This window comes from Phalaenopsis equestris, unplaced genomic scaffold (genome assembly GCF_001263595.1).
Source record: "Phalaenopsis equestris unplaced genomic scaffold, ASM126359v1 Scaffold000711, whole genome shotgun sequence".
NCBI lineage: Eukaryota > Viridiplantae > Streptophyta > Magnoliopsida > Asparagales > Orchidaceae > Phalaenopsis > Phalaenopsis equestris.
In genome coordinates this window covers 566,722-578,315 of record NW_018165151.1, presented here as the reverse complement: position 1 = coordinate 578,315, position 11,594 = coordinate 566,722, and the positions used below count along the sequence as shown (strand labels likewise).

General features: G+C 34.7%; 1 protein-coding gene across 5 annotated transcripts in view; it reads left to right on the top strand.

Annotated features, from left to right (window-relative positions):
* The window catches only part of LOC110030390 (probable NOT transcription complex subunit VIP2), a 65,974-nt gene extending 55,265 nt beyond the window's left edge, over positions 1-10,709 (top strand). For 4 of the 5 annotated variants that reach the window (XM_020733078.1, XM_020733079.1, XM_020733077.1 and 1 more), the window contains exons 13-15: positions 8,081-8,219; positions 8,409-8,664; positions 10,275-10,709. In XM_020733078.1, coding sequence (XP_020588737.1) covers positions 8,081-8,219; positions 8,409-8,468 — 199 coding nt within the window. In that variant the 3' untranslated portion in view covers positions 8,469-8,664; positions 10,275-10,709. Of the gene's footprint in view, positions 1-8,066; positions 8,220-8,408; positions 8,665-10,274 lie in introns of those variants that run through there. The other variant, XM_020733080.1, reaches the window with a different exon arrangement.
* The last annotated feature ends 885 nt before the right edge of the window (positions 10,710-11,594 follow it).

Sequence of the window (11,594 nt, the reverse complement as noted above, 5' to 3'; positions counted from 1 at the left end):
AATAACTAAGGGAGGAAGGGATACCTTGCTTGATTTTTTTTTTTTAAGAGAAGAACGAGAAAAGAACAGCACCCCAAGAATACCAAGCCACTTAAGAAGAAATAGCCAGGAAATCCAAAAAAGGAAAATGGCAGCACTTCCCCCTTCCTTTTCAATTTTCGGCCAGCCAAGGAAGAGCAAGAAAGGGGGGCTCGACAGCGATCCGAGGCAACCAAAGTGGTTCAAATGGAGATCCGGCAACACTCTTCTTCCTAAAAGCCTCAGAAAATGGCACCCTGCGAATGTCTTCGAACCGCAAAACAGAGAGAATATTTTTTATAACAGCAGAAAGAAATTCAAGCTTTCTTCCTTCAAGAACTCTCCCTTTCCCTTTCAAAATTTTTCAACAACCCCCAAGCCACAGAGGATGAGAAGAAAATGTAAGAATGAAATTAGAAGAGATTTTGACAGCACCTCCCAACTCTAAAAAATTTCGGCCAACCCTCAACCTCCTCCCAACTGGGGTTCTACAACAAAGAAAGGAGAAAGGAGAAGCCACCAACCAACCTCCTATGTGCAAGCTACAAGTTTCACCACATATCCTTCTCTTTTTTTTTTCTCTCCTAAGCATGCTTAGAAAACCATTCAAGTATGGAGCAAAAGGACTGCCAACTACCATTCTGTGTGCAAGCTACAAGTTTCACCAAACATCCTTCTCCTTTTTTTTATATATTTTTTTTTAAAGAAACATTGAAGCTAGAACAAGCAACCAAGTCGACAACCCATAGTAATGAATAGCTAAGGGAGGAAGGGATACCTTGCTTGATTTTTTTTTTCAAGATAAGAACGAGAAAAGAACAGCACCCCAAGAATACCAAGCCACTTAAGAAGAAATAGCCAGGAAATCCAAAAAAGGAAAATGGCAGCACTTCCCCCTTCCTTTTCAATTTTCGGCCAGCCAAGGAAGAGCAAGAAAGGGGGGCTCGACAGCGATCCGAGGCAACCAAAGTGGTTCAAATGGAGATCCGGCAACACTCTTCTTCCTAAAAGCCTCAGAAAATGGCACCCTGCGAATGTCTTCGAACCGCAAAACAGAGAGAATATTTTTTATAACAGTAGAAAAAAATTCAAGCTTTCTTCCTTCAAGAACTCTCCCTTTCCCTTTCAAAATTTTTCAACAACCCCCAAGCCACAGAGGATGAGAAGAAAATGTAAGAATGAAATTAGAAGAGATTTTGACAGCACCTCCCAACTCTCAAAAATTTCGGTCAACCCTCAACCTTCCCCCAACTGGGGTTCTATAGCAAAGAAAAGAGAAAGGAGAAGCCACCTACCAACCTCCCTGGTAGCCGAATCAGGTAAAGGAAGAGAAGAAATGCATTTAGAGCGGAGGAAATGCGGCCTAGGGCAGAGGAAGAGCCGGCCAGGTGGAACATCGCAGTTGGGGGACCGCTCGGTCGAGCAGAGCTCGAGGAGACGAGCCGCGTGCGTAAATGACAGAGCAATGCCGCGTGTGAGGGGAGAGATGCAGGAGAGGAGGCGGACGTGGCGACCATTGCCTCAGTCTCGGGTGCCGTTGATCGCGAGAGAGGAGAAACATGCGGAAACTAGGGCTCCGCCCGAGCGGCTCTTGGTCGAAGCAGAGGAAAGTCGCGCATGGGTTAGGTGAATAGAGATTAGGTTATATACATATTATATAAGTATGAAAATATTTAATTTTTAAAGTAAAAATTTGATTTGCACATTTTAGTTCGTGTGAAATCATTGCAAATTTGATATTCCTTTTAGGTAATTTTGATGCTCCGGACGCATTGACGCGATCCGTTTCGCCGCCGGAAGTCGTTCTGACGAATTCATCAATTTGCGTGCCAATTTTTTTGTGTCGAAAGTATGACAATATGGGTGTCCTTTCCTACCAAAATTAGTATCCCAGATGCGTTGGCGCAGTCCATTTTGTCGTCGGAGGTCATCCGAAGATGTTCACATTTTCACCTGTCCCTTGGGCTTAATTGAAGTCCGATTTCGTGCAGTTCTGTGAACTTTGTGCCTTTGATGTGTGTATGTGACGAAAAAGAGTCGTGACGATGTCTTCCTAAGGCTTGAAGTCCTATTTGAAACATTTCCCTTGAATCTTCGCAAAATAGCCCATAACCGCTCATTCATAAGACGATGGTCCTATGCCAAGATACTAGACATAAAAGGAAAATAGGAATTGGCTAGAATTTTCTAAAAGGGGAAGTCTCAATTCTAGTTTTCTAAGACGGTCAATAAGAACTCCTAGAACTAGATCCTAGGCTCTAAGGAGGAGAATAGAAGACCTCACAAAAATGAGGTCAACACCCCCTCATGCACCCAACCAATGATGAAGCTCTTCTCTCGAGCCCAGAAGTGCTGTCAACAAGGTATGACTTCTCCTTCACGATTGTGCACACTCTTCTTTCTCTATTCTTCTTCTGTCGCTGCTTCTTTCTACTTCAAAACATTATTCATAGTGATGTTTGAGAAATTACACTGGTTATTTATATGCTCAATATATATATTTTGTGACATTTATTGACGATTGCAACCGATTCACATGTATCTATATTTTGCATACCAAAGCAAAGGTATTTACCGTATTTCAAACCTTTGTGACATATTGAAACTCGGTTCTTCATTTGTATTAAATCCGTATGGTCTGACAATGATGGTGAATACATTACTCATGAGTTTCAAGCATTTCTTCATAACATGGGTATTATCTCACAACGTTCATGTTCTTATACACCTCGGTAGAATGGAGTTGCTGAATGAAAAAATCGTCATCTGTTGGATATGATGCGCACATTGTTGCTAGAATCTTCTATTCCAGCTAAGTTTTGGGCAGAAGGTTTATTTATTGCAGTTTATCTGATTAATCATTTACCATCTCAACAATTGAAGTTTGATTCTCTCCACTATCGAATTTTTGGTAAACATCCTAATTATCATATGTTACATATTTTTAGATGTGATTGTTTTGTTCATTTACCTGCTCATGAATGTCATAAGTTGGCAGCTCAGTCTATTCGATGTGTCTTTATGGGTTACAATCCTAATCATAAAAGTTTTGTGTTATGATTTGATTAATAATTGATGGTGTATCTCTTGGGATGAGATTTTCTTTGAATGAGTATCTCTCGGGATGAGCTATTTTCAGCATCATCTTTCGACATCTGACACTACTATACTTCCTCACTTTGATGATTTTTCTTTTGATAAACGATATAAGCCTGACCTTGTCTACACACGACGCCTAGCCCCTTCATTTCCAGTCCTTCTCGACCCTGTATTTGAAATGCTCCAATGATTCTTCGACGATCAACTCGACATATTCATCCTCTAGATAGATAAGACTATTCTTCATTTTTATCTAATGCTACAGTTCATACATCTTATTCTCAGGCTGCTAGACAGAATTTTTGGATAAAAGTCATGCAAGATGAACTTTTAGGCCCTTCAAGACACCCGCACTTGAGATATTATTTCATGTTCTGTTGTTGTTAAACTTATTGGTTGTAAATGGGTTTATTTTCTTAAGCTCCGATATGATGGCTCCCTTGACATATGTAAGGCAAAATTGTTAGCTCTTGACAATCGACAGAAATATGAGATTGATTATGAAGAGGACTTTGTACCTGGGGCTAAGTTTGACAACTGTCTGGCGTGTTCTATCTATTGTTGCATCTAAAAACTGGCCCTTAAAACAAACTGATGTTAAGAATGCATTTTTGCATGGGGACTTCAATGAGATATCTATATGACTCCTCTTTCAGACTTGTTTTCTACACCCTCACGTGATGTTTGTAAGCTCAAACGATCTCTATACGGTTTGAAACAGGCTCCACGGGTCTGGTTTGAAACGTTTTGCAATACTCTTCTTTGTTTCTCTTTTATTCAAAGTTAGTATGATTCTTCATTATTTCTGTGCAAAACTGACAAGGGAATTATGTTGTTATTATTCTATGTTGACGATATTGTTATCACAGGATCTGATACTCAATTATTGCCTTAGTTACAGAAGCATCTTTAGGGTTCTTTTCGTATGAAGGATTTGAGGTATTTAACCTATTTCTTAAGTCTTGAGGTTCACTCTTCTCCCATTAGTATTTTTAGTCACCAACATTACTATACTAAGGAACTCATTGCTTTGGCCGAGCTCCCAGAGGGTCGTCCTATCAATACTCTTTTGGAAGTGAATGCTAAATATTTAATGAAATGAGCGCACAAAATACATTGAATTGGATTGTCGTTCTATTTAAGAAGCTTATGCTAATGATGTTATTTCTCTTCCTCATATCTCTTTTCGATCTTCAAATGGTTGATATATTTACTGAGGCCTTTTCTCAACAGTGTCATTAGTTCCTTGTTGACAAATCGATGCTTCTTGATTAGTCATCACCAATTTTAGTAGGGATATCAATCAAGAATTACTGAAATCGACAGAATTAAGAGTTTCCTTCTTTAAATTGTTGAATTAAATTTTTTATTTTAATTGTACATATTCTTTCCTTATAGCTAAATATTTAGATTAGGAATATGTATTATTAAGTTACCTAAAATATATTGTACAAATTATTATGTATTATTAGGCTACCTAAAATAGATTGTGTAGACCATTATTTACTGGAATGAAAGCAAAGGAAAATGACATTCAACCTATTTTCTCAAAAGTTGTTAAATAGAAGTCAACTTAATATTGTTGTTTTATTTGATCATCAAACAATGAGTATGGCGATTTACTAAGGGTGCATGCCGGAAGAAGAATTCCACTATCATTATAGGATTCACTATCCAACAAATATTAGAATGGTATAAATTGATTTTTTTTTTCAATATCTTTCATGGGCATTTATATTCACAAGAAATCAAATTGTATTAAACTTGACTTTTTTCAAATGTAAAATTTGTATTTTCTTTATAAATTTACTGGTAAGTTATGTTTATCAATTCTCTCTCAATTCTTTAGGTATTTAAGTTTCTAAAATCATTTGATTTTGTACTATAGAGAAATATTTTTATTTGGTACTATTTTGAAGTAATTTTATATTTCTATTTCACAAATAAGATATTTTCTAGGCAGTCCTAATAATATGAAGCATTATTCCTATCTTGACATCTATCATTTTTAGGATTTTAGGAAAGTCCATAAAAGTTTATTGTAGTTATGGATAAGGTATAGAACCCATGAGGGATGCTTGGATACAGTTTAGAATTCACTAGATACAGATACTTCACATCTTCACAAGTATGCTCGATTTCACTTAAGGCCCGTTTGGGGCAGCTTATTGGGAGCGGCGTTTTCCGCCTCCCTGTTTGATAAATGCGTTCGCAAAACTTATTTTTGCTGCACCGCGTTGGCGTAGGATAAATCCTTCATCCGGTTCGACGTGGGCAAAGCCCCGCGTCCCGCGTTCACGAGCCCCCTTGCCCTAGGATAAATCCTCCTTCTCTTTTTTCTTTTCCCTTTATTGTAATTGTTGTTTCTTCAACTTCTTCCTTCTCAATTCTACAGTTTTATAATCTTTAATTCTACAGTTATGTATTTGCTTGAGGAAAAAACATATCAAAAAAGCAAATTGATTCTATTGCCTTTTTTTTATCATATGTTACTTTTTACATCACAATTTGATTTGTTGGGAGGATGAGATTCACAATTGAAGCAAATGAATGTTGCTTTTTATATCACAATTTAAGCATATTCTTGATTTTTTTTGGAACTATTGATGAATGTTCTTTTATCATATGAATTTTACTTTTTAACAAACAGGAGCAGAATGATAATTTATTCAACAACAGTTCCAAGTAAGCTGTCTCAAACAACAAACCAACTTATTCTGATAATCTGCAGATTATCAGATTATCAGAATAATCTGCTTATTAGCAGAATCTGCTTATTAGCTGCTTATTAGCAGATTATAAATAATCAATAGCTGCCCCAAACGGACCCTTAGTTTCTCTCCAAGATAGAGCCTAGATCATTGTCTTATATGGGTAACAAAAGTACGAAAGAGATGGATCTTTATTTTTCTAACCATTTTTTTAGTCTGGATATATTTATGGAAAATGGTTATTTATAACAAAGCTTCTTACTTTTTTACATAAAAATACATTTTTTTGGAGTTTCCATTCAAAAACTTGATGACTCGTTTCATTCACTCCTAATTCATATTGAGCGGACATTGTGATAATCCTCAACACATGAGTTGTAGGGAGGGACATTTGCCACCACAAAAGTAAAACATTAATGTAACTCTAAAGAAATCACCTAATTAAGAAACATATGAAGTAGGAAATTCCAAGGAGGAAGAAAAACCAACAACAGGTCCAAAGAAATATTAAATTGAATCTGTATGTTAAAATAATCTCTGTTATTAAATCATTGTAATCACTGGCTCATTGAGTACATGTGTTTGCACTAATAATGATAAACGTAGCATTTAACTATTCCAGATGAATATAAATTTTAATTTTTGTTGAATTCCGGTTCCATAATCTTGCTATATAGATGTGCTTAAAATAAATGTACCAAAAATTAAGTTTAAATAACAAAAGCAAAACTTAAGCTTTTAGTATGTATAAGGCGGATATAATTTAGTCATCATTAATATTTATGCTTGTTCGCCTCTTGCACCCTCTTTTCTTCATGACAATAACGCTTTATTTCTTCCTTGGTCTCCTTGATCTCAACCTTCTTTTCCCTCAAGTTTCAATTTTTTAGAACTTTTTGATTGTCTAAATATGTTTATCTAATTTCTTTTAGAAAGTGCATCCTTATTTCTACAACTAATAATACTTTTTTCATATCTCCAATCTCGATATGACCTCTTATGTACTAACACTTGTCTCTCTGATGAAGTTGTGACACATGCTTCATTTCTTCTTTCCTTAACATAAGGAGCTCAACTAGGCAGCGCCTGAGTGATGTCACCCTCTCTAGAAGTGTACAAGGTACCATGGTCTTACTTATCCAGGCTCCAAGGCAAACACTCAACTTGCCTTTTATTAACACTCTCTAATTAAATGAATATTTTGGAAGTCTTCCCATGCTAGAGAAGCAAAGCATACACTGAGTCTTGTTCTTTTCGTGATGGAATATTTACTTTTATCATAGGGCATCTATATACTTCATCAATGTTGTAAGGTAGCTTGATATAGTTGGGGATTGAATCGGGGCATGCTAAGGATACAATTATACGAAAAGAAGAAAATGCAAGGTTTAAGATTATCACTAAGAGAATTGGGTGATTTGCTTTGTTTTTCACTCATTTACACCAGGTTCACACTTCTTGTGATAAATTACACCTAAAAAGCTAAAAGCACTTGCCCAACGTTTGGAGCCCTGGCTACTGCATGGCCTGTGAGGTTTTGAGGTGCACATCCTTATTCTTGTATTTTCAAAGAAGTTATTTTTGTGATTCAACATGGAACTTTTGTATTATACTTAACTACTATGAACTAAATTCACAGGTTTTCATTTTATCATTGCTTGTTATCTAGTGTTAATGATGATATGTATATTTGATGCTTGGAAACCTAGTGCAAGGTGCTTTCTGTAAACTGTTTGTCTTTATCTTGATACCGTCAACTTATGCATGTTTACTTTTTCTTTTTGTAATCTAGAAAGCCTTAAAAAAAAAAAAGGAAAAAAAAATTATACCTCTATGCTCTTTGAGGATCTTTCTTTGGCTAAGATATTATTTACATGTGCTGCCTAGGCAAACAATTGTAATAGGAGAAATTGCAACCAAAAGAATATTAACTATAGTTGTGAAAAATTTAAGTTGTTGCATTTGGATGCTTCAAAATGAATATTTGAATGTTAGTTGGACATATGGTTCATTTAATTGAGTAGAATATGCCTTTTATTTACTTTTTTTGGGTTCTTATGTGACTGCTGTCTCAAATTTGCATAAACAGGAAAATCATTCTCATTGAGATCAACGATTCAGTGTACCTATATAACACTTTTAATTATGCTCACTTCTCTGGTGGTTATCATGTCTTTGTCTTTAATCATAGATTTTTTATTTTATTTTATTTTATTTTTTATTTTTTTTTCTCTAAAGCGCATGCATTGCAGACATTCACGGTTATGGTTCTACCACAGAGAGCTTCAGTTATGGTTAATAAGAAGTGGTGAACCCCTTGTTAAAACTCAAACATATGAAAGGGGATCATACCATTACTTTGATCCGAGTACTTGGCAAACTATTCGTAAGGTAAGAACATTTACCCTAGCATTACATATTTTGCATTCTGTTGCTTGCGCTTTATATGCTGGATATACTTTTTTTTTGTTAGATATACGTAATTGGGTGTTATGTATGTAAAAATCGAAGTTGTTAGATATGTAAATGCATAAGAATTGAGTGTTATGTATGTAATCTTCCGTTTTTTTTCTCATGCAGGATAATTTTGTCCTTAATTATGAGGCATTGGAGAAGAAACCAATCCTCCCTCAGCATTAGACATTCTTGTCATAAACTTTTCATTGTATTTGGTCTTTGATCAGAATTTACCGGGTCTTTGGTGCCGTTGCTCCTTTCAGTTGTGACGTTTCTTCCAATGAGGTGTTTGGTTATTCATTTCATTCATCAAGTGTCCCACCCATTGGTTTCTGCATTTTCAATGACAGCACGGTCATCTTCAGTAATGCCATTCATGGTATAGTTTGCTAATCTGCTTTAATTTGATGCTTTGAATTCATTAATACGAAACATCTTATTCTTCTTTCATTTTTGAAACCTCTGAAACAGTCAATCCAAGTCTCATCCCCTGATAAGATTTAAAAGCTCAGCATTCTACATTTGCATGGGTAATTTGAATGTAAAATTTGAAAATGTGGCTATATAAGAATATTATTTTATTATGATGTCATAAATGTATATTCATTATTAACCTGAACTAATTAGATAGGCTCAGCTGTTCTTATTAATGGCATGAAGTTTTTTGTACGTTCCAAATTGAATAAAATTGAATGAGAGTTTTTTAAGATAAAATGCATGACAACTTAGGAATTAGGAGCAACAGATTGAGAAATGCGTGAACTATGTGCGAAGCAACTGCTTCGCATAGTCCAGCCCTTGAGTGCAAGCTTGACTGGCTCGAAGTCCAACTTCTTTGTCTTGGTTTGTTTAGGGTTATGGATTAGTTTTTTTTTTAAATAAACCTGTTTAATTAATCTAATCATTGTTATGAAGAGTCTCATAGCATTAAATAACCCTTCGTCCTCCTTGATATAGCAGTTTTTTTATTCCTTCATAGGAACTTGACGCAGGCTCATAGCAGTAGCGGTTGCTTATCAACCGGCTGTTTAACTATTTTGTGAGTATAATTTTAGGGTTTATAAGAAAAAAATTTATATTGTTGAATGATTTGTGATTATCTCTTAATTGATGGTGTCACAAATTAAATACAATATGCACGAGCTTCTGTAGTTGTCATGACAAATTTTAAATTGTATCTGCCTTGATGTTAATTCTGATTTAATTCAGTCTTTCACCAGTTCACCTTCCATATCTCTTTTGTGTTCACTTCTAATCATCTTTATGCTTATCTTAGTATTTCTTTCCCATTGCAACTATTTCTTGGCTCCAAGTCTCCATCCATGCTGCCTTTTATGATCTACAGAGCTCTCTTACTTCATAATTTATTTATTTGTCACACTCAATTTTGACTGTCAACGTAGTTTAATAAAATTCTATCACGCTGTTTTGTCGCTTCAATTTCGACGGTCAACCTAGTTCAACAAACACATTATTAAAAATTGAGTTTCTGGTAAAACTTACATATGTATTTTTGGTTTGAAATTGTGTTGAAACTGTTCAATTTTAAGCTGCAACTCGAAACTCCCTAAAGTAAAAAATCTTATCAACTCATCTCAATTCAACCGAAGTTGAATTCAACCTACCAAACTTTAAACCTGGCATGGAGCATATTTACGATTATACCATGCAATTGAAAATTCGTGCAGTTACATACAGAGCACCCGAAACATGCTGAATACAAATCAAAGTGCCCTCTTTCATCCATTTTTCAAATTCTCACCCAAATATCAAAATTCTTGATAAAACCCCAACTCTTATTTTTCGTTTTTATCGAACTCTCAATGGTGTGATTATGACATGTGTAAATGAATCAGTTCAGTAGTTCAAAAAATCACTTGGGTGTTTGATTTATAAATATCATTGTTTTGGGTGTTTTGTTCATAATCGTTGTATTTTGAAGGCATACTCTTTTCTACGTGTTACTTATCTCTGCTGTTCTTCTACAAGGTCATGTTTTCCTGGAAGAAGATTGGGCAACCATGCCTTAGGAGGTGCTCGTTGCCAGGTAGCGATGGACCCACTTATTGATTCAGTCATTGTTTTGCCAGTGCTGATGTCTTTAATATGTGCTAACTTCTGTGACCATAATTTGTTTTTTTTTTTTTTTTTTCTGTTTTCCACAAATTGTTCAAGCTCTTTTTTTTTCCCCCTTAATATCTCATTATGAGTTCAACAAATGAATGTATTTCTGCACGAAAACAACTTCCACAATAGCATTTCATTACATCCGGAAATAAGCAACTCAGAGCTGATTATCACTCCATAAAAGGCTAATCATATAGTATTTTTACTACGTTTAGAAACTCGATCAAAGTCACAGATTTGTCGGACATGTCAACTGATTATGTTTTAATCATAGAAAGTAGTTGTCATGAACTTTAATCCTTAAATAGTAAAGGTTATAATTTAAATTTAGATATTAATTTTGAAACATCAATTCTAACCTGTACGTGCTACTTTTTTCTGAGCTGCAAGAATGTCCTTTTGGTCATCCTTTTAATGGGATACTTTCTTTTTATCTACTTTGTCCCTTTACATGCTGGACCTTTTATTCTCTGTTTTATTCTATATTTTTTGAGCTGCAAGAAAAGAATGGCCTTCAGGTTTCCCTTTTAATGGAACACTTGTATTTTTTTCTACATTATGGCTTTGCAATGGAGAGTTTTCATGTAAATATTCCCACATTATAATTTGGCTGCCATTGTTTTGTAGCCATCATACTTTGTGAATTAATTTTGGAGGTTATTTGTGTCTAGAATTCACATTTTGCAAAATATAGTAGACTATCTTAACTAGTCCAAGTTTCAAATATTTATCGTTAATGTTCTCTAGTAATAGTAAGATTTCATTTAATTATGAAAACAGTTTAATCAAATTTCCCTCACCTTAATAACCCTGTTTTATATAATACTTGAAAAAAAAGGCTAAAAACTCATAAAAAAACAATAATTTGATTGCCAATGATGCGTCTATCCACCAAAAAAAAAAAAAAAAAAAAAAAAAAAAAAAAAAAAAAAAAAGAAAAAAAGAAAAAAAGAAAAAAAGAAAACTGCCTCTACGTGTCAACCAATTTAACTAAAAAATATATATTTACCTTAATATATTAGATAATTTAATAAAATTTCCTCTTCTTAAAAACTCTTATTTATTTAGAAATAAAAACTCTAATAAAAAACTGTAGTTTGATTTTCAAGAAAGAATGTGTTTGTCGGCAAAGTTCCTTCAAAACTCACTTATAAAGTTGACCCCGAGTGATTCGCGGGGTCG